At 36.6% G+C, this 22,512-nt stretch overlaps 1 protein-coding gene across 7 annotated transcripts; it reads left to right on the forward strand.

The window, feature by feature from the left end:
• The first annotated feature begins 733 nt into the window (after nt 1-733).
• On the forward strand, nt 734-22,209 carry usp48 (ubiquitin specific peptidase 48). Of its 7 annotated transcripts, none has more exons than XM_052101934.1 (28): nt 734-741; nt 1,548-1,682; nt 1,830-1,950; nt 2,144-2,285; nt 3,770-3,897; nt 3,988-4,112; nt 5,198-5,306; nt 5,430-5,563; nt 5,657-5,739; nt 5,858-6,037; nt 6,163-6,297; nt 8,973-9,122; nt 9,313-9,513; nt 9,635-9,749; nt 9,843-9,988; nt 10,122-10,202; nt 12,204-12,328; nt 12,580-12,702; nt 12,836-12,897; nt 14,049-14,159; nt 16,910-17,040; nt 17,167-17,273; nt 17,838-17,942; nt 20,486-20,659; nt 20,755-20,880; nt 21,200-21,248; nt 21,357-21,383; nt 21,520-22,209. In XM_052101934.1, exons 2-28 carry the CDS (start codon nt 1,549-1,551, stop codon nt 21,540-21,542), a joined length of 3,147 nt encoding a protein of 1,048 aa, XP_051957894.1. In that variant the 5' UTR covers nt 734-741; nt 1,548; the 3' UTR covers nt 21,543-22,209. The 7 variants fall into 7 exon arrangements, 6 of the variants coding, with proteins under 6 accessions (XP_051957894.1, XP_051957892.1, XP_051957893.1 ...); XM_052101932.1 differs by lacking the exon at nt 734-741 and adding an exon at nt 747-1,110; XM_052101933.1 differs by lacking the exon at nt 734-741 and adding an exon at nt 747-896.
• The last annotated feature ends 303 nt before the right edge of the window (nt 22,210-22,512 follow it).

The following is a 22,512-nucleotide window of genomic DNA, read 5'->3' on the forward strand; positions in this document are numbered from 1 at the left end:
GACCTTATGTGGCACTGAAACCTCAATATGACATTTCCTTATTCAAAGTTCTAAGGTAAAGTTTAAAGTCCCATTAAAGTCTCTCTTAAACCTTTTGGGGCCTTTTAACAGTGAATGAAACTTTCTGTTAAAAAGTTCTATTGGACTCTCTGCTCCTTTGAGTGTTTAGTCACTGGGAATCCACATGGTCACAATTGTCACAAGATAAAGTTTAAATATACATTTTAAACACTTTATTATTATAAAAGTGAACAGTATGTTGAATAATGTGTCTACATATTGTTTGGGTTAAACATTTACAAATTGTGCACTTGTGTTTGGTGAAATCTATGAAGAAGACACACAGCTGTCCTACTAATAAATAGATACATTTATATATGCTACAATCAATACTACCAAATAAACAAATAACTGTAGTCATGTAGCCTTATCGATTCCACTGCCTAAAAATATATTCGTATTTCACTATTTATCTGTAAAACTGTTCTAAATTGATTTTGAACAATAACATACCTTTAATTTAGCAAAGAATGTCGTACAGAAATAGTACTGTTAATTTTCTTAAAAAAAGAATGTTATTAAAACGGTCTTTTATTTATTGTTTTTATTAATTCCAACAATGCGACATGAAGGCTAAGTTAATTATTTCTGTTGCCATTTGGCAACAAGGTTTTTTAGCGATACGGATCAAGACGCACAACGTAGGCCCTTGCGTCAGACGCCATGTTACGTCACGCGTAAGTACGTACGTCTCACTGAAGTTTGAAACTGACGAAGGGACAAAAAATATTTATTTAAAAGCTGACGCAAGGGCGCTAAATACAAACGTACCATCAATAAAGTGTTATTTAAAATTCTTTATTTATTAAAACATCTTCACAGTCCAGAGGCTCCTGGTAAATTAAAGCCAAGAGGATTTTATTTTGATGAAAATAAGTGAAGAGCTAGCTTACTAGCATGCTAACTGCGTAGCTTTAGCGGCATCGATAAAAAAAAAATATATATATATATATATATATATATATATATATATATATATTTGCTTTACAAAAGTTTTACCAAACATTACAGTTGTTTCGAGCCTGTGACGCAACGTATTTCATTTTAAGGGTATGTTTTCAGTCTAATTTGTGACAGATAAATATGTGTTTGGACTGATAGGGAATCAGTGGTGCTATTTAAATGTTTTTTAAGTGCTTGCCAAATGTTTGTTTGTAAACTCACTCATTGGCTGGCATTTAGGTGTTTTTTGTGGTGTGTGATTTAAAATAAGTGCTGTGTTGTGCATGCTGGACCAGTGATGCAAATGCAAGGCCTGTGTGCATGATGGAGATATGTATGTGTGTTTCTTTGTAAAAGATGTGTGTCCATATCTGTCTAGGTGTGTGTAACTTTCTCAAAATGTTTGTGTGTTGTGATTATCTGTGTGCCGACTATGTGTGGAAATCTTTCCAGGCTTGTGCAACTGTAATTAGGTGTATGTTGTGTTTTTGTGTGCAGGATTTATGTGTAACTCTAAAGGTGTGTGTATGTGTTTCTGTATACAGGATGGCACCTCGATTGCAGCTGGAAAAAGCTGCGTGGCGGTGGGCAGAGACAGTCAAACCTGAGAACATCACAAATGAACATATTGAACTAGCTTATAGAATTGCAGTAGCAGCGTGCAAGAGAGGGGCATGCAGGTAATCTGGTGGCAGTTTGATTTGTTTTTAACTTCTTTTTTTCTTTCTGTTTATTTATTTTTAATGATACTTTAGCTGCATGATAAAGCAATCTTTTGGTGGTAATGTTCATTTAAGTACACATGCCATTTTTTTGATGCCACACAGGAGGAACTGTAAAGGGAATCCAAATTGTCTAGTTGGTATTGGAGAACAGTCCTGGTTGGGTGATATTGATGAAAATACCTTCCACAACATCGATGACCCAAATTCAGAGAGACGAGATAAGGTACACCAATAATTATTCACCATCATTTAGTGAAAGCCATTCAGCAAGTGACACCATAACAGTCCTTCCATAACATTGTTGTGATTACGAATCATCACAGTAGTGATTTGTTGTTTGTGATTTTTGATGCCTGATCTTGCACAGTCCCTTATGGTAGCTATGCCCCCACTCTGCATTGTGTTTTCTGTTCCAGAACACATTTGTTGGCCTGACGAATCTTGGGGCAACTTGTTATGTGAACACTTTCCTCCAGGTGTGGTTCCACAATCTGGATCTCCGCAGAGCCCTGTATCTTTTTCAGAATTCCAGAGCAGAAGGGCACAACACAGATTCAGGTTAGTGCAAGGTATTTTTGCCTGTCATCAGCCACATCATGTGATGTGTACCTTATACACTCACCTAAAGGATTATTAGGAACACCATACTAATACGCCTTCAGAACTGCCTTAATTCTACGTGGCATTGATTCAACAAGGTGCTGAAAGCATTCTTTAGAAATGTTGGCCCATATTGATAGGATAGCATCTTGCAGTTGATGGAGATTTGTGGGATGCACATCCAGGGCACAAAGCTCCTGTTCCACCACATCCCAAAGATGCTCTATTGGGTTGAGATCTGGTGACTGTGGGCCATTTTAGTACAGTGAAGTCATTGTCATGTTCAGTAAAACAATTTGAAATGATTCGAGCTTTGTGACATTATCCTGCTGGAAGTAGCCATCAGAGGATGGGTACATGGTGGCCATAAAGGGATGGACATGGTCAGAAACAATGCTCAGGTAGGCCGTGGCATTTAAACGATGCCCAATTGGCACTAAGGGGCCTAAAGTGTGCCAAGAAAACATCCCCCACACCATTACACCACCACCACCAGCCTGCACAGTGGTAACAAGGCATGATGGATCCATGTTCTCATTCTGTTTACGCCAAATTCTGACTCTACCATCTGAATGTCTCAACAGAAATCGAGACTCATCAGACCAGGCAACATTTTTCCAGTCTTCAACTGTCCAATTTTGGTGAGCTCTTGCCAATTGTAGCATCTTTTTCCTATTTGTAGTGGAGATGAGTGGTACCCGGTGGGGTCTTCTGCTGTTGTAGCCCATCCGCCTCAAGGTTGTGCGTGTTGTGGCTTCACAAATGCTTTGCTGCATACCTCGGTTGTAACGAGTGGTTATTTCAGGCAAAGTTGCTCTTCTATCAGCTTGAATCAGTCGGCCCATTCTCCTCTGACCTCTAGCATCAACAAGGCATTTTCAGCCCACAGGACTGCCGCATACTGGATGTTTTTCCTTTTCACACCATTCTTTGTAAACCCTAGAAATGGTTGTGCGTGAAAATCCCAGTAACTGAGCAGATTGTGAAATACTCAGACCGGCCCGTCTGGCACCAACAACCATGCCACGCTCAAAATTGCTTAAATCACCTTTCTTTCCCATTCTGACATTCAGTTTGGAGTTCAGGAGATTGTCTTGACCAGGACCACACCCCTAAATGCATTGAAGCAACTGCCATGTGATTGGTTGATTAGATATTTGCATTAATGAGAAATTGAACAGGTGTTCCTAATAATCCTTTAGGTGAGTGTAGAATGAAACAAAGTTTATTTTCGAAACAGATATTTAGATAGTTGCCTTTTAGGACATGCTTTTCAGCCAAAGTGACTACTGAGTTTCAAGTGCACTGTGGTGAATGACTGTACTCACAATCATTTTGCTCAGGATTTATCCTGCAAACTGTAAACATGTATTTTCAACTGCAAACTAATCTTACAAAGCCTAATTTAACGTAATTCGTTCACATTATTCTGTGTACCACAGATTATGAGCCAAGGACGATATGTGAACATCTGCAGTATCTGTTTGCATTGCTACAGAACAGCAATAGACGATATATCGACCCCTCTGGGCTGGTGAAGGCTCTTGGGCTCGACACAGGGCAACAGCAGGTAGGCCAATGGAAGACCAACATGCTTTGCTTGAGTACGCTGTTTACGCTGTGAATGTTTACAAGCCAGCTGTTTGCTTTCTGTTGGTAGGATGCTCAGGAATTCTCCAAACTCTTCCTGTCACTTCTAGAGGACACACTATCAAAGCAGAAAGACCCACACCTACAAAATGTTATCCAACAGCAGTTCTGTGGACAGTTCTCATATGTTACAGTGTAGGTTATTTTACTTAAATTTTGCTTTGGCATTTGTTTTGTGTTGATTTATTGTGGTCACTCTGACATTTAGTTAAAATGGCGAGTTTTGATTACAGTCTTAATGCCTAGGCATACATTGTTTTTCCGCGTTATGGATCAGATTGCACCCAGTCGACCACGTTGCCTTTCAAAATATACTTCTCTGACCGCAAGCGAATGGTGAATACTCGCATACTGGGTAGGTGTGACCTCAAGCTCCACCTACCTTGAGGCCAACAGCTGATTTTGTTTACGTTGTTCAGTCAGTCAAATTTAGTCACCATGAACACACCCAGCATGCCAAGTTACTAGCGAGCTGGTGAAAACGTACCAACCTCTGTACGTTTGTTCGCGTAGAGACATTTTTCAAGACCATGTCATGCGATTTATTATTATTTTTTTATTAGTTTACAAAAGGAATAAAATCTAATCAAATACTCTCAAGTGCCCATTCACTCATGAGACATCTGCAGCGAAAGCCATTCAAACACCTGCCCGAAGTAAGATATGCCTCTATCATAATTCTTTTACCTTTTTTCTGCACATTAATGCTCTTTTATACAACCTTCTTTGCAGCAGTATCAGTGTCATCATAAATTACAATAACAGAGTGTAACTGAAACTCTATATGCGGTATTATGACCGCATATATCACGTTAGCGTATTAACATCATGAATTGAGAAACAAGAGACAAATTAAACTATATCTGCTGCATATATTACTTTAAATCATCATTGAATGGTAAAAACAGCTTCATTTACTGACCTCATGCGAATTTTACTCATAGAACGGGGCATAAAGTCATTGATGATACATTTTAATGTAGCGTTAGTTAAGGTTTTACATGTAGCATCCTCGTATTTAAATGTACTTCTAAACACCTCTACCAGTGTTGTGGCGGATGTCTGAATGTTCGTAAACAATATACTGTTGCTTGCCTGCTTAGAACTTCTTTTTACCCCTGAACGAATAAGAACTTCTCAGGAAGTATATCGGACCTTAAGTCAATGTGGAGAATGACTGTTCACACTAAAATAAATTATTGTTTTGGTGTACATAACAGATGCAACAAGTGTGGACGTGAGTCTCCTCTACCATCTCGATTTTATGAGCTGGAACTGAACATTCAAGGACACAAAAACCTCACAGAGTGTGTCACAGAGTTTCTGAAGGTGAGTACTAACAACAACAACCACTATTCTTTTGCTGACAGCCCCAAATATATTGCTTTTTGCCATATTTTTTTTAGTTCAGATCTTAAAAGTCTCAGTGTGTTATCTATTTACCATGTTTAGGAGGAAAAGCTAGAAGGTGATAATCGTTACTTTTGTGAGAGCTGTCAGAGTAAACAGAACGCTACACGGAGAATCAAGCTTCAGAGTCTTCCCTGCATGCTGAACTTTCAGCTCATGCGCTTTGTTTTTGATAGGTAATTATCATAATACCTTACTTCTCTCCATTTATCTATTATCAGATGTTTTATCACCATATTTAATCATGGTCTTTGTCTTTTCTTTTATAGGCAAAGTAGTCACAAGAAGAAGCTGAACACCTTCATTAGTTTTCCAGAAGTTCTTGACATGGGACCATTTTTGGAAGGAAAAGGTACACTGCGTTTTATGCATTAATATGCATCTAAGAATCTCCCTGGAGAGTACGTCATCCCACAATGTGATAAAGTATAATGAACATTAATTGATGTTTTCTTTGTCTCTGAACTCAGAGGAAACGTGCACGTATGAGCTCAGTGCAGTGTTGATTCATCGCGGCGTAAGCGCATACTCTGGTCACTACATAGCTCACGTTAGAGACGCCCATACCAATGACTGGTACAAATTCAACGATGAGGAAATTGAGAAAATGGAGGGCAAGAAACTTCAGTTGGGCATTGAGGAAGACATTGGTAAGGAGTGATGCAGTTTATCTCCACTGTACTTTGGATGATGTCTAAGTTTTGTAGATATTCTTACAGCTGGTTTGTGCAGTTCTCTTTGCGGTTCAGTCCTAATTTACTTTTTTACATTTCAGCTGAGACTGCCAAATCTCAAACTCGAAAGCCAAAATGTAGCAAAGGCTATCACTGCTCAAGGAACGCTTACATGTTGGTGTACAAACGGCAGACAGATGAAAGTGAACAAACAGAGACAAATGTTGAAGTACCAGGTAATAAATCTGACTCTGAATACATTTTCAAATTGTATACATTTTAAAGGGGTCATGTCATGAGGGATCAAATTTGCCTTGATATTTGGCACATAAGAGGACATTATACTATAAAAACATAAGTTTCAGAACTCAAAACTTCCTCTCCAGTCTGAAAAGAACATAGATTCTACTCTGCAAAAACAAATAGTTTTTTCATGATCCATACCACTGTCACAGGCAAGATAGTGCTTCTTCTTGTAATGTGTATTGGCAGTTGATAATCCAGTTTAAGGTACATTACTGCCACCTATTGTGCTGGAGTGTGGAGAAAGAAAGTCTATCAGTGGAGTCAAATGCCAGCTAAAGATGATGAAATTGACAGAATTTCATTGAAAATATGTGACACCTTATATAGAATTTAATCCTAAACTGAGTATACTTTAAAGGTATCTTACCCTTTGGGGTTTACTTGTAAGCAAAAAAGGTATGTATACATTCATTCTTGAGGTCTAACAAACCTATGAAATGTATTTCCTCCTCCATTAATGGTATGAAATGCTTATTGTGATAAATAATGAACAATATGAAAAAAATAGTTTGCCTGAGTTGTATTTTCCAGGATGGCCCATATTATGGCCAGAAATGAACACATCGGGTGTCCATTATCACGTATTAAAGCAGCAAAACAGTCGAGGACAATCCCCTCCCCTGGTTGACTGGCGAACATTCCGCATTTCCCATTACTTGAGATGCGTATTGAAGCGGTCACACTGCATAGGTTAACACCTTGCTCGACCGTCCATTACAGCTGGATACAGATTTATTAACCCTTCACATTCGCAGCTTGTGTTAGTCTGGACTATTTTCACTGTTCTATGCTTTATATAGTATTACATTATCACCATATCTTGTATGCATAATAATATACACTGGTGGCCAAAAGTTTGGAATAATGTACAGATGTTGCTGTTTCGGAAGGAAATTGGTACTTCACCAAAGTTGCATTCAACTGATCACAAAGTATAGTCAGGACATTACTGATGTAAAAACAGCACCATCACCATTTTAAAACAGTCATTTTTGATCAAATCTAGACAGGCCCCATTTCCAGCAGCCATCAGTCCAACACCTCTAGTAATCATGCTAAATTGCTAATTTGGTACTAGAAAAGCACTTTCCATTATATCAAACACAGTTGAAAGTTATTTGGTTTGTTAAATTAAGCTTATCATTGTCTTTTGGCTTTTTAACATTGAAGGCCAGATGTAAAACTAAACAAGAGGATAAGTACATCAGAGTCTCTAGTTTGAAAAATAGACACCTCACATGTCCTCAGCTCACAGCTTCATTGAATTCTACCCTCTCAACACCAGTTTCATTTACAACAGTAAAGAGAAGACTCAGGGGTGCAGGCATTATGGGAAGAATTATAAAGAAAAAGCCACTTTTTAAACAGACAAACAACAAGAAAAGGTTAGAGTGGGGAAAGAAACACATTGGCATTGGACAATAGATAATTGGAAAAGAGTGTTTTTTTTTTTTTGTGGAATCAGCTAGACTAAGGTGCGTGAGAAGTGCCCGACAAGACAATGGCAAGTGCTACAGGAAACGTGGGGTGAAATGTCACCGGAGTATCTGGACAAACTGACAGCTAGAATACCAAGGATCTGCAAAGCTGTCATTGCTGCAGTTGGAGGGTTTTTTGATGAGAGCTCTTTAAAGTACTTTAAGAAGAATTTTTTTTTTTTTTTTTTAAATCAAATTGTAAATAGTAATTTTTCGCTTTATTAATGTCCTGACTATACATTGTGATCAGTTGAATGCCACTGGTGAATAAAAGTACCAATTTCTTTCCATAAGATAAAAATCTGTACATTATTCCAAACCTTTGGCTGCCAATTTAAATATTCAAAAGCAACAGTATGCTGACAGTTTAGGGATGTGCCAAGTTTGTCGTCTAATAATCGAAATACTAACTAGTCGATTAGTGTGGTTGACTACTAATATTCTTAGAAAGTGCTTTTACATGATGATAGCTTGCTGTGCTTAACAGTCAGCACAGTAAAACCATCTGCAAGAAGTTTAGACTCTTTAATGCTTTAGGTTTATTCCTTTTATGCGCTAGTATTTGTGAGGTGTTGTTTAGAGATTAATGTCTTTTGCTGATTCTGTTGGACACTGCCTGACATAAATTGTTAGTTTGATTGCAAATTGAGACATAGTTTAGCTATTAATGATTGCCTAGACTGAGTGCTTTTTAGGAGGTTTTGTAATTCCTTGCACCTTTTCATTCCTTTATTCTTGGGGGAAAAAACAGTTATACTAGTGTTGGTAAGGGGTGTTTGCACTTCAAAGATGTTAGTCAATCATAACCCAATGGGCGTGTTTGTTGAAGTCTTAAAGGAGACAGCACAGAAATCCGAGTGCCAGAGACAGGGTGAAAAAAGGTAATTTAATACTATATTATGACTTTTTTTTGCAAAAACCTTTACTATTATTATAAGTAAATAAAAATTATATGACCCTTTTAAAAAAAATGTATATAAATATATTACCTTTTAAGTCATTTCTGTCATTAAATGTTTCAAATTGGCTCAAAATATTTTTCAATCATAATAATTACACACTACCCATCATAGTAGCCATGGCAACCCTGTTAAAGCCTTTCCTCAAATCTATTCGATGGTTTTCAGCTTTTCTACAGAAGCTGGTGGACCAGGACAACAAGAAGTTTGAGGAGTGGTGTAATGAAATGGCAGACATGCGAAAACAGAGCGTTGACAAAGGCAAAGCCAAACATGAGGAGGTGAAGGAGCTCTACGAATTGTTACCTGCTGAGGACGGTCCGTAAAAATGCTTGTGCTTCAGTTTCTCTGACAATATAAACTGTGAAAATCTCCACGTGTAACTAAAACATCTCAGAATTATCTTCAGCCACTTTTTTGTTTCACCTATAATCTGATTATAATTAACAGAATCGTTTTTTTGTTTGTTTGAAAGTATTAATGCCTGGTCTCCTCTTGTGTATTTTAGACCAGCCTTATGAGTTTTTGCCTCTGGAATGGCTGAAGAAATGGCTTGATGACTCCACGGCCATCAAGGAAATTGACAACAGCCATTTCCTGTGTTCTCATGGCAAACTGCACCCAGATAAGATCGGTGAGGCCAAAAGAATATCCCTGAAGGCCGCCCAGGTCCTTTTCGACCGTTATGGAGGAGGTCCGAGACTAGACCGTAAGGGCTGCTTAGTCATTTTGCTTTCAATATCCCCTAATCCTTTCAAACATTTGTGCACTTTAATTATTTGGGAATTTTTTTCCCCTTTCATATACCTTTCCATCCTGGATGCATTTAGGGTCTTCTCTTTGCCGAGACTGTGTTGCTCAGCGATGTCGAGTGCTCCGACTGAAAAACCAACTTAGTGAAGATTACAGAGAGGTCACAAATCTTGCCAAAGCCTCTTTAAAAAGGTAAGGAAACCGGTCAACTGCTATTTAATCAGGATCACCAACAGATACAGCTACTGCAGGTCATAAAAATGTGTTTGTGTGGCTGTGTTGTAGTGATGAGTCAGGGTTCTGGATCGGGAAGGCCTCTCTAAGGAGTTGGAGGCAGTTAGCATTAGACCAGTTGGAGGAGGATGAGGAGGAAACCAAACATAACAACAACAAAGTTAATGGAGAGAAAAGCATTAGCCAAGCAGTAAAAGGTACTTGATTTAGACTAATTAAAGTTATGATAGCATAACTATGTCTAAATCTAAATATCTGTTATTCTCCTTTGGTTCGCTGTATTTCTTGTCATGCAGCTGTGTTGAGCAGTTTTTGTTATCTTTTTGTAAGCAGATGGAGGTAAAAGAGATAATGAAGAAGGGGATGGTGAAGAGATGAAGAATTTTAATGAAGACATTCTTTGTCATCACGGTTGGTTTGTTTTCTGTGGTGTTATGTAGGGCTGGGCGATATGTAGAATATTCACAATATAAAAATAAATCAATGTTTTTCTGTTGCTTTTTATTTGGCCATAATGTTTACTAAAGAGCGCATCTGTAGACAATCCATTAGGGCTGCACAATTAATCAAAATAACATCAGAATGGTGATATGGTCATATGTGATTATTAAACTGCAAAAGGCTACAATTAAAGACAGATAAACATGAACTGTGTGCGCTTCATAATGATGGTAACGCACTGTTCTGTGCATGTGTGTGGCTCATGTTTTTTGAGCAGTTCAAATTCATTGTGAAATAAAAGTACTTGCAAGTTCAAACATTCACGCAATTCCAAACATTAGTAACCGCAAATAAATTTATACAAATCTATAAAGGAAGCACAATATAACAGAAAGTCCAGAGTTGACAGATGTGGACACTAGCTGGGTTTCCATCCACATATTTTTGGGGATATCGCATGTAAACTTCTGGATGGAAACACCTAGATGTGAATAAAATCTCCAAACTGTGCATAAAAACCGTATACGCTTACTTAAAAAAATTTACTTATGATGGAAACACATTTACAGAATAAACCAATATTGAATTTATTAGGAATACAAGATGCACATAAAAAAAATGTGATGTGATATTCATTCATAACTAGGCTAACCACAGAACCAATCATCAGATATGAAATGTTGCTCTGGTCATCCTGAAATAATGGTGTCTACAAAATCCAAAACCTGCATGGAGTTTGCTGAGCAAATAAGTTAAATACAAACTTGAACTGTGCTGAAGAGCAGGTTTATTGACACTTTTGAAAAACATATTATAGATCTGCGCAGCAAAGATATGAGAGGAGGAACTGTGTGATTCGCTGTTGCTCCCAGACATGCGACAAAGTTCTTTACAATTTTTGTCTGCGTGCTCTAAAAAGTGTCACATTGGCTACATTTACGATTTTGTTCTTTTGAACAAATGGAATGTAAACGCTATTTTATTCCTATTATTTTTTTTGCGATATTATGGTTTTTGCCATGAATTAAAAATGCAACTTGAATGGAAACAGCTATTGTTAACTACACACTGCATTTTCAGTGTCAAAATAAAAGCTCCAGGTAAAGGTAAAGTAAATAGGACTGAAATGTATGAATTTTATATACAACAAATCTAATCCTCAAAATAATAATAATAATTCAGTATTATATTATAATAATAAACGACTGGGTCCCACCGTAATATTGATTTTTTGCACATCTTTTTCATTCACAAGTAAATAATGCTTTTTATTAAGCTACTTTGTATCATTGTATATACAATCTAAATGTAAAAGTGCATATAAATGAAAATGACTAAATCTCATTCTCCTTTCATTTAGTGAAAAACTGGTGAATCATGCCTTTATTTATTTTTTATTCAGTGCCTTTAAAATATTGAATGAATTCGTTATTAGATGTATATCAAATATCATTAATAGGCTAAAAATATAGAGATACTTTTTGTAGTGATATCACGCAGCCTTAGTGATACATAACAAAACACAAAACAAAGTATTTTTGTTGGAGTTTTTACAAGGGTTCTTTTATTTTTGTTTTTAAAGTAGTGGTCGGCTAGAAAGCAAGGGTGACAACTGATTTATACAGATCTCTATCATTAACTTTCCACAGACTGTTTAATGATAGCAAATGGGTTAAATGTGGAAATTATTTTACACAGTGTTTACTCAAAATATATTAAAATACTTTGAAAATACGTTTTCAAACGTTTTGGAAAATGGCTTCAAAATATTGAGTGTTTTTTGACCATGTGGACAGGGTTACTGATTACACACACACACATATATATATATGTATATATATATATATATATGTATATGTGATATATCTATTACTATTTGATATGTGTCAGTATGTTATCTGAAGACATTTGGCAACACTTACTAAACAAAATGTTCCTTCTTTGTTATTGTGATGTTTCCTTTTGCCGCAGGTGGTTTGAGTATACTAGAGAATGACAGGCGTCTGGTTTCTACTGAGGTGTGGAATAAACTACGAATGTATTTCCCCAAAGCCCCAGAATTCACCCAACATGACGAGCCCTGTCAACAGTGCATGGTAACGGGCACTTCAAGAAATATAATGAATGTTTTACCATGTTATCTGAACAAACGTTTTTTCATCAAAAATATATATTTTTTTTATTCATTTTTGTGTTTCATAGTTCAAAGGTGTAACCATGCTTTAGCATTGTGAAGTGGACACGCACAAGGGCTGTGTCTCAAAATCTAGTGAGCTACCTACCTAGATGGCATTTTAGAAGGTTAGAGGAACGCTTAGAAGGTTTTTGGATTTACTGTTTCTCTCAGAGTTTGGAAAGAGAAGGTAAAGAGAACGAGGCTCTGAACAGAATGATGGCCAGTGAACAGAAGAGCTCACTGCTAAACCTCTTCCAGGAGAAGAACCGGCCCATACTGCAGAAATGGCCACAGGTAACATTCCAAAAAGTTGACTTCATTTTCTCCCTGATGTTTTAAATCATTTAAATGTCAGCTTCCAACATATCAGTATTTCACCCTTAATTGCAGCTTTGCAGACTTTTACTGACTCTGGTTTGTGTTTCAGGAAACAGATGTTCTGTACATTGTACCCCTTTACTTCGTGGATGAATGGAAGAAATTTATCAGGTAAAGGATTTTTTCTCTATTTATTTAGTATATCAGATTTGTACACTTTTTTTTTTTTACATTTATACCCTTGTTATCAGGTTAATACGGAAGAGGATTAGGGCCAAGCAATAATAAAAAAAAATAAAGCCATCTCGAGATTAAAGTCATTATAATGCGAGATTAAACTCGTTAAATTTCGAGAAAAAAGTCGAAATACAATCTTGAGAATAAACTCATTAAATATCGAGATTAAAGTCATTATAATCCAAGATTAAACTCGTTAAATTTCGAGAAAAAAGTCGAAATACAATCTTGAGAATAAACTCATTAAATATCGAGATTAAAGTCATTATAATGCGAGATTAAACTCGTTAAATTTCGAGAAAAAAGTCGAAATACAATCTTGAGAATAAACTCATTAAATATCGAGATTAAAGTCATTATAATGTGAGATTAAATTCGTTAAATTTCGAGAAAAAATTCGAAATACAATCTTGAGAATAAACTCATTAAATATCGAGATTAAAGTCATTATAATGCAAGATTAAACTCGTTAAATTTCGAGAAAAAAGTCGAAATACAATCTTGAAAATAAACTCATTAAATATCGAGAATAAAGTCGTTGTGTTTCGAGAAAAAATTCGTTAAGTTTAATCTCGCATTATAATGACTTTAATCTCAAGATGGTTTTATTTTTTTATTATTGCTTGGCCCTAATCCTCTTCCGTAGGTTAAGGAAAATTTGTGTTTAAAGATAATTTTTGTTTTGTTTTTTAACTAGAAAAGCTTTAAGAATATTGGCTTGACAAAGCCGTTTCTGAAAGATTAAAAAGTCTTATATAGGCCTTATAGACAGATATATATATATATATATATATATATATATATATATATATATATATATATATATATATATAGATAGATAGATAGTTACATGCATGGATACTTAAAGTATGTAGATAGTCCAAATCATTATAAAAGATTAATCTTAATGGACTTTAGGAGTTGTTACGTTTATACATTTTGGTCTAAAATGAAAAATAAATAAAATAGCTCAAAGGTTTCTTGTTAAACTAGTATAATAAGGTCAAATATTTTTACAGAGATCATTTATTTGTATTTGTCTTTATTAATTGTAATGTGACCTGTTATACATAAAACCACCACAGGAGACCAGCAAAGAGCAACCCAGTGTCCAGTATAGGGAACAGTATCCTGCTTTGCCCTCATGGTGGCTTCATGTTCACCTATGACTCCATGCTCCAGGGAGATGCCCAACAGTGAGTCTCTCATACATGACCTCTCAAACAAACAATACTTTTTATATTCAGAACTGAAGATAGAAAGTTTCATAACAGTTATATAATGTTTATTATTTTAGATTGCATTGAAATTCTTCAAATGTATCAGTTTAAAGGAATATTCCAGGTTCAATAATAGTTAAGCCCAATCGACAGCATTTGTGGCATAATATTGATTACCACAAATTAATTTTGACTTGCCCCTCCTTAAACAAAAAAAGCTAAAATCTTGGTTCAAGTGAGGCACTTACAGTTGAAGTGAATGGGGCCAATTCCATATGCATTAAAAATCTCACTATTTCAAAAGTATAGCCAAAAGACATAATCAATATGCTTGTTAACATAATTATAGTGTGATAAAATCACTTACTAATAGAGCTGTCACGGTTATGAAATTTAGCTGGCAATTCATTTTCAAACAAATAATTGCTATTATGACGATTAATTGTCTGTTTTAGGGCTATGATGTTTAATTGTCTCTTTTTGGTTTTTCACAATTAATCATCATATAAATGGACATATTTCTTAAGGTGGGTTTGTGCTTTATACACCTTAAGTCTTTTTTACATATTTGAAACAAGGTTTGTTGTTGATTGGAAAGGAGAAAGCTGGGAACAATACACAGACATTTATTGCTGCACCCTTCAGTGACACACAATAAGATTGCTTCACACTGACATGTAGACACACACACTGCTGCTTGTGTCCCTCTCTCCTCTCCTTAAATGCACCCGCCGCTCCTCACTGGAATGCGAGACTGGTGTGGTGCAAAGGTGGAACTTGTTCACCACTTATCTTGCTGGCCTCACTCTGCCCAGATGCCCACGCCCTGCCCACCACATATCCCCATAGCCAAACTTAGTCTTCTGGCCTGCAACTTTTTCTAGGGAAGGAATGTTGGCACCTCAGCCGCCGCGCTGCAGGATGGTCTCTGGGTCCGACCTGCGCATGCCTGGGAGTAGGGAGAGGGGGAGAGAGAGAGGGGAGAAAGCGAGAGGAGAGAGAGACTGGATCGACAGCTTCTGTCAAAACACTGTCAAATGGTCCTCAGCCAGGACTCCATGACAGCACATCCTTTCTTCTTCCCGGGTTTCGGCACCAACGTAACAAGGTTCTTAACTCTCTTTAAAGGAGGAGGTGGGAACCGGGTGAACAAGACTTTTAATAACAAACTATTTAGCTCAAACACACACAAATATTGAAGCATGCACACAGCTCCACGTGCATCTCTCCCTCCACGCCTGCCGCTGTCTCCTCTCCTTAAATACTCCCGCCACTCCTCACTGTAACACGAGACCGGTGTGGCACACAGGTGGAACTCGATAACCACTTCTCTTCTTGGCCTCACTCTGCCCAGACCCCGCTCGCACACGCCCTGCTCGCCACAATATTTATTAATAAGTATTTTGATATACTTTTTTTTACCATATTACAAGTACTTATTATTACAATATAATAGTTTTGGTAAATTTTAAATGTACACAGTTTACACAAATATTTTACATTAAAATAACGTGTGTGTGTCCTCCTCTGTGTCATAAACACACCTTGTATGAATCTGTTATGACCAAGAACATTTGCCATGAGCTGGTTGACGTCGGTGACACTTGGAACTTGACTAATTTACACACAAATGCGCTGTTGATGGCATTTATGCATTCGCTTAAAATTGCCTTATTTGGGCATTAAAATGTGAATGAATTTGAGTAAACAATCAAAACCAATAACCACGATCAGACTGTTGTATTATAATCGCGACAGGCCTACTTACAAATCTTTTCTGTGTAATGTTATAGCCAATTTTACTAGAGGTAGACGGATATATCGGTTTTAACCATCGGTGCCGATAGTTGCTTTTTGGATCTATCGGTTATCTGCAAAAATCTGTGGCTATAGTTTTTTTTTAATTATTATTATTCCTTCTTGTTCCTCTGTGGCTAGCGCTGGTGTAGTCTGCAGTTAGAAATGCTTAATTCTACAGTATAACAGCGGAAGTTAAATAAAATCATGGGGATTTACTATATCTAAATCTGTCATAATGGACAATATTCATCTAAAATTTTATCCTTACTTTAATGCACATTTTTTTATTTTCATTAGATAATTAAGTGTTCTAAATTGAGGGCATGCAAAAAAAAAATATTTTATAGAAACATGTCCCGTCAGTTCATATGTTGTGTCTCCAACTTCATATATTGTAAATAATAATAATAAACCTTACTCCTCATTAAATCTCATCTGACGAAATGTATATATTCTAAAAAACTTTCAATTTGTTCATATATAGGCCATAAAAACGTAACACTTAATTATAGAGCACTGAAATGGAGCAAAGTCTCTAACATTTCAAAATGAGTGTCCCTTTTGTGTTTTGGGCTTTTTACATTATATTTTTACAATTTGAATTAATCGGCTATCAGCCTTTTCCACCTCCTTAGTTATCGGTATTGGCAAAATCCACTAACGGTCGACCTCAAAATTTTACTACGTTTTGTAATGTAGAATTAAGGTAAGTGCTTTTATAAAATTATAAGTTTCACATTTCTGCCTTTTTAAACTTTTCAAAAATCGGCCCCATTCACTTCCATTATAAGTGCCTCACTATAACATCGATTTTTGCTTTTTTTAAAGGAATGGAGGGACGAGTCTAAATAATTTTTTATGGTAATCAACATTATGCCACAAATGCTGTTGATTGAATGCACTTGTTTGTGTCTGTCAATGCACAGTATAGCTCTTCTCTGGCCTGCTGAATGGGAGTTGATCAGCAAGATGTTTCTCGTGGACCAAGCCATCTCCATATGTAGGATTTACGACAAAACGCAAGACAACGGCAATGTGAAATACCAGACTCAGCCAAGTAAGATGAGTGGTCTATGTGCAGTCAGTATTTTCATTGATGCATTACACTGTTGAATCAGGTTTCTGGGACACTAAAAGACACACTGGTTTTATTTTTTATTTAAAATGTTTTGCATCCCTTTAGATTTGTGTCGAGAATGCAGAGAGGGCTTCATATTTCAGCAACAGAGGGATATGCGGGAATATGCACAGGCCACTGTTTATGTTCGTAAAGTAATTGACAAGAAAACGGTAAGTCTTTTTAAAAATTTTTCCTTAAACACTATTAACCCTTGTGCCAATAAAAAAAGTTACTCGGAGGTCCTTCATTGTTGTTTTTAGCACGCATGCACACACACACACACACACACACACACACACATTTCTCAATACACACATACAAAACACGCTCTAACGTCTATATTAACACACCCACACAATTTTAGCTGCATAATTTATTCAATTGGCCTGGAATGCTCTAAATTCAGCAAACAGAAAATAGGAAAAAACATGAGAACAATGGTGCCATCTAGTGGAAATATAAAAGTTTTAAATTTTGAAGCCAGGGGAAGAAGCATAATATTATAGATATGGCACAGGGATCAAATATTGGGTTTCAGTGGGGAATTATTAATGATGTATAGAAAATCTAAATTTCCCCAAAATACACACCTTCGGAAAACTTTATGCCATTGGCATTAACAAAATCAAAAATGTAAAAGACAAAAATTTACCAAGGGTTGCACAAGGGTTAAGGAATATACTGTTCAGAAAAACGCATGTATTCTGTCTGTGTTCCTTTCTATTTCTCCATAGATGATTAAGGAATCTGCCCCTGAGTTTAGTGTGAGTGGGTCAGATGTTGAGGACGAAAGAGATGAGCCAAAGTTAGATGGAGAGAAAGATCCAGACTTCAATGAGGTACAATTAAAAATGATTGCCCAAAACCTTCAGTGTTGTTTGTATACCTTGTCTGTCTATTAGGGCTGTCAATAGGGCTGACAAAACTAAATTAGAATTTTTCATTGAAATATTAACAAAATTCTAATTATATTAAAATTTTTAAGACATTATTTCAGGTGGGAGAAAAACTCTGCAAGATTTGAATTTTAAATCAACATTGTCTCTTACGTCCACAAGAGGGCTCAACATATCAATATAAACCAATCAGCATTGTGTAAAGGCCTAAACATACTCTACGTAAGTACTTGAACGCAGCCGCATCTTGCTACGCAAGCTCGATTTCACACTTCATTGCATTGTGAAACGTGTCAGAGCGGAATTCATAACCTAATGCAAGTATGCGCTGTATTCTCAGTGTTGCCGCAAGGGGAATTACAGTGGATTTTCTTTTTCCAATCAACAACTGTCATGGCGGAGCAGCAATTTGAGGAGAGTCTTGCCGAACAAGTTAGATTTATACAAACAGAATTATCTGTCATCTTTTTAGCAAATACAAAAGCACATTCATCAACTGTCAACATGTTGACTCCACCTCATCCGGTTTCAAGGTGGCTAAAAAACTCTTTCCCCCCTTGTGGTCCAAGCTTTGTAACCTCCAGAGCAACACAAGAGCTCAGAGTAATGTATGTACATCGGGACCATGCGTTGGTGAAGCTCTCGTGTCTGCGTTTACGTGAAGTATGTTTGGGCTCTAATGCTGCATTTCCATGGAAGAAATCCGCTCAACCCCGCTCACACGGCATCGATATCATAATTTTAAGATGCATTTTAGACGATATGTTATAAATGGACAACATTAAAGAAAGCTGTGACAGTCTTTTTTTCTGGTTACATGAAAATTTAAAGGAAAATAAACATATGATCTGAAAATTAAAAAGCAAATGCAAGAACATGCACAATAGGAACATATATATGAGAAGCACGTGCATTAAGAGCTTAGTTACTGTACTAAAATAACTCTGAATGTTACTCAGAACATCACTTTTGCACTATCAAATGCAGTTAACCTAAGTTTAAGAGAGTCTGTGCACCGTTTTTATCACTTTCTATTTAACTTTTTTTCGCTTTATTATCATTCAGTAATTGTACAGTACTGTGCAAAAGTCTTTGGCACATAAGATGTATCACAAAAGCATTTGTCTTAAGGTGGTTATTTATATATTCAGCTTTAGTGTGTTAATAGGAAATATAAATGTTAGACTCCCAAACATTACTTTTGCAAATAGAAAAGAATAGAATAGTAGAAAAGAGAGCCCTGCAACAGATGTCATGGCCCCCACAAAACCCCCCATTGAATATTAAGTCAGTCTGAGATTACAATTAGAGATAGAAGCAGTTGAGACAGCCTAAATAGAAGAACTGTGGTGAATTCGCCAAGAAGCTTGGAACATCCTATCTGCCAACAACCAAGAAAAACTGTGTCCAGGTGTACCTAGGAGAACTGCAGCTGTTTTAAAGGCAAAAGTGGTCACCGAATATTGATTTAGCTTTTTTATGTTTAATGGACTTTGTATGACATTAAGTGATAAATGAAAACTATTTATGGCATTATTTTTGAAGACATCCTCACTATGCAACATTTTTCACAAATGCCTAAAACATTTGCACAGTACTGTATGTCCTCTGAAATCTTAGACTCTCGAAATCCGAACACAAGTGGTCAAAAGAGACGACAAGATTTAATGGTGATATATCGCTTGTACACTTGTGATTGGACCACCCAAAACACATCTTAATAACATTAAGTTGTTGATACACCCAGTCTGCTATCAGTCATGTAGTGTGCACACCAGCACCACGGAAAGCAAAACTGTAATGCCTCCTACACACTACACGACTTTCAAAGATGTTGAATTGTGGTACCGTTCATATTACACAACTGTCTGTCTTGTCATGGAAGTCATAGAGTTTTCAAATTACACTAGGAATCGGCGACAGGGGTGAACACATTACAAAGCATTTCACAATTGACAAATCCCCGACGATTCTGCCTGGACTCCAAATTATGAGTAAACGCGAGAAGTGATACAAGCTAAGGAAGCAAATGCACGATCATATGTTTTGCATTTCTGAATATGATGTGTATGTTTTTAATCTCCTAAAATATGAAGGCATCATATATTTTATTGGTTACAATATGAAAAATCTACCTATTTGCTTACCTGACTGTTCAAGAGAATTGGCAATTTCTCCAACTCTTCTCTTTCTCCACCCAGTTGTGGTACAGTTCAGGTGAAACATCAAATATGCACTGTCCTCCTGCCAGTGTTTCACAAATTTTTCCTATATTTTTTCGGTCCAATGAGACTTTCTTGATTCCTCAGCCATGCTAGTTGCAGGTACATCAGGACTCCTCCCACTGAAACTTCCTGTGCCCGTTTCTTGCTCTCTCATTGGCTGTAGGTCAAAGCTGCAGTTGTGTTCAGTCAAAACACATTCAGTTGCACATAGTTGCTTACTGCAACATTGTCTTATTGTCCTTTTCTCTTTCTATATGTCAGTCAGAGGTTGGAGCCAAACGTCAGAAGCTGAATGAGAATGTGTCTCTACCCACAACTGTGATGACCACCTCTGCCAAGTCGAGCATCAGGAGGAGCACAAGGCACAGGAAACTGCGTGGGGAGAAAGCCCTCATCATCTCTGCCAACCAGACGCTCAAAGAACTAAAGATCCAGGTCTGATTGTACAGCAAGAATGTAGATCTTTCTTTTTATACATTTTTGTTTGATGCAGCTCATATCTCATGTGATGTTGCTTACTGTATCCACAGATCATGCATGCTTTCTCTGTTGCTCCGTTTGACCAAAACCTGTCTATAGATGGACGCTGTTTAACCGACGACTCTGCCACACTAGGAAGTCTCGGAGTAATCCCAGAGAGCATCATATGCCTTAAGGTATAACCCTCAGATTATAGGATTATACATTTATTCATTTGGCAGACACTTTTATTAAAAGTATATTCATTCAATATATTTTATAAGTATGTGTTCCCTTGGAATCAAACCAAAGATCTTGGCATTGCTAGTGCTATGTGCCAACATTTGAGCTACAGAAAACAACAGGACTGGTGGAAAACATACTCCGTTTTCATGCTAAATTGACAGATACTTTGGCTGTTTCAAAACCTTATAAGCTGCCTACCAAGACAGAATTGTAGGGGAGGATCGTTGTGAGAGTGAGTCATATTGATTAACTTTTCTTTTGCGTTGCCAGGCTGATGAACCAGTTTCTGATTACGCTGCAATGGATGATGTTTATCAAGGTGAGTGCAGTTTACGACAGGTTTAATTGTATTTCCACTTAAGTCTTTACTGTCTCTCTTAAACATGTTTGACTGTATTTTTGTTGACATTGAAAATTCTCATTCCAGTCTGTATGCCTGAGGAAGGATTTAAAGGTACGAACACACTTACCATTATCAATCATTATAATTTCTGACATGCATATTAAACTTACCTGTAAAGTTCCTGTTTTGGAGGAAATTTCTATCAAACACTGTTCATGTTCTAACATATTTGTTTCCTTTTGTTCAGGCACTGGGCTTTTAGGACACTGAGGGAAGCTCCAAATATGTAACAATACTGATAATGTCAGAGCAAGGATGAAGCTTGAATTAGTCATAGATGTTCATTGTTGGGATGATGTTGTCATTTTTAGTTCATTTATTGTTATGATTTGTTTTTGAATGTTGCAACAACTTCAAATGTGTCTTTTAGCTACAAAACATCGTGCTGGCTTTTAATATTGAAAGATATTGATTCATTCTGCAAGCTTTTGTGCTCGTACTTACCATGATTGAAAAAAATACGGGTCGAGATTTCCTCAAAGGATGTTCCATTTCTACGGAATTCCTCCATATTTGTTTCAATGTCATATTCAGAAATTATGGTCTGTTCGTATGTTGTGTTTTAAACAATAAATCTCTGTAAATCTTGAGAGAATTTTTTGTTGAAAAGAAACTTGTGATGGCACTGCAATAGAGCTCGTACATATTTCAAAATGCATGGGCGACTTAAATATTAAAAAATTATAGTCTTTGTTTGGTTTGTGTAAATAACCTTGGCCACATACTGCAGTAAACAGAAGTCTAGAAAGATCAGAATAGATGGGAAACACAAAAGTGGAATATATTACAATATTCCTAAATAATTTCTGCTACTTGAAATATTAAGCTGGCGTGTGAACTTTTCTGTATGTTCTTTCATATGGGCAATAAATATTCTTTTTACATCATTAGCGGTGTATTTTATGTGTGGAGCAATTACAGTTATGATAAACAGATTATTTTTTTTCTTGATGTCTATGGAGACGTGTTTGTGTTACTAAATAATCCTTTAAGCTGTTTAAAGCTTGACTGGACACTAGCTGTTCTTTATACGCGTGCGCATTATGTGCCTTGGCCCGGATATCTGGAAGGGAACCATCGATCTGGAAATTCTCGGGAGAGTTGCATTTGCTACTACAAAGATTTTGGTTGATTAGGATAAGTTAAATGGTTTCTGTAGGACTCAAAATAAATAAAGTAA

This window comes from Xyrauchen texanus, chromosome 32 (assembly GCF_025860055.1).
Source record: "Xyrauchen texanus isolate HMW12.3.18 chromosome 32, RBS_HiC_50CHRs, whole genome shotgun sequence".
In the NCBI taxonomy this organism is placed as follows: domain Eukaryota; kingdom Metazoa; phylum Chordata; class Actinopteri; order Cypriniformes; family Catostomidae; genus Xyrauchen; species Xyrauchen texanus.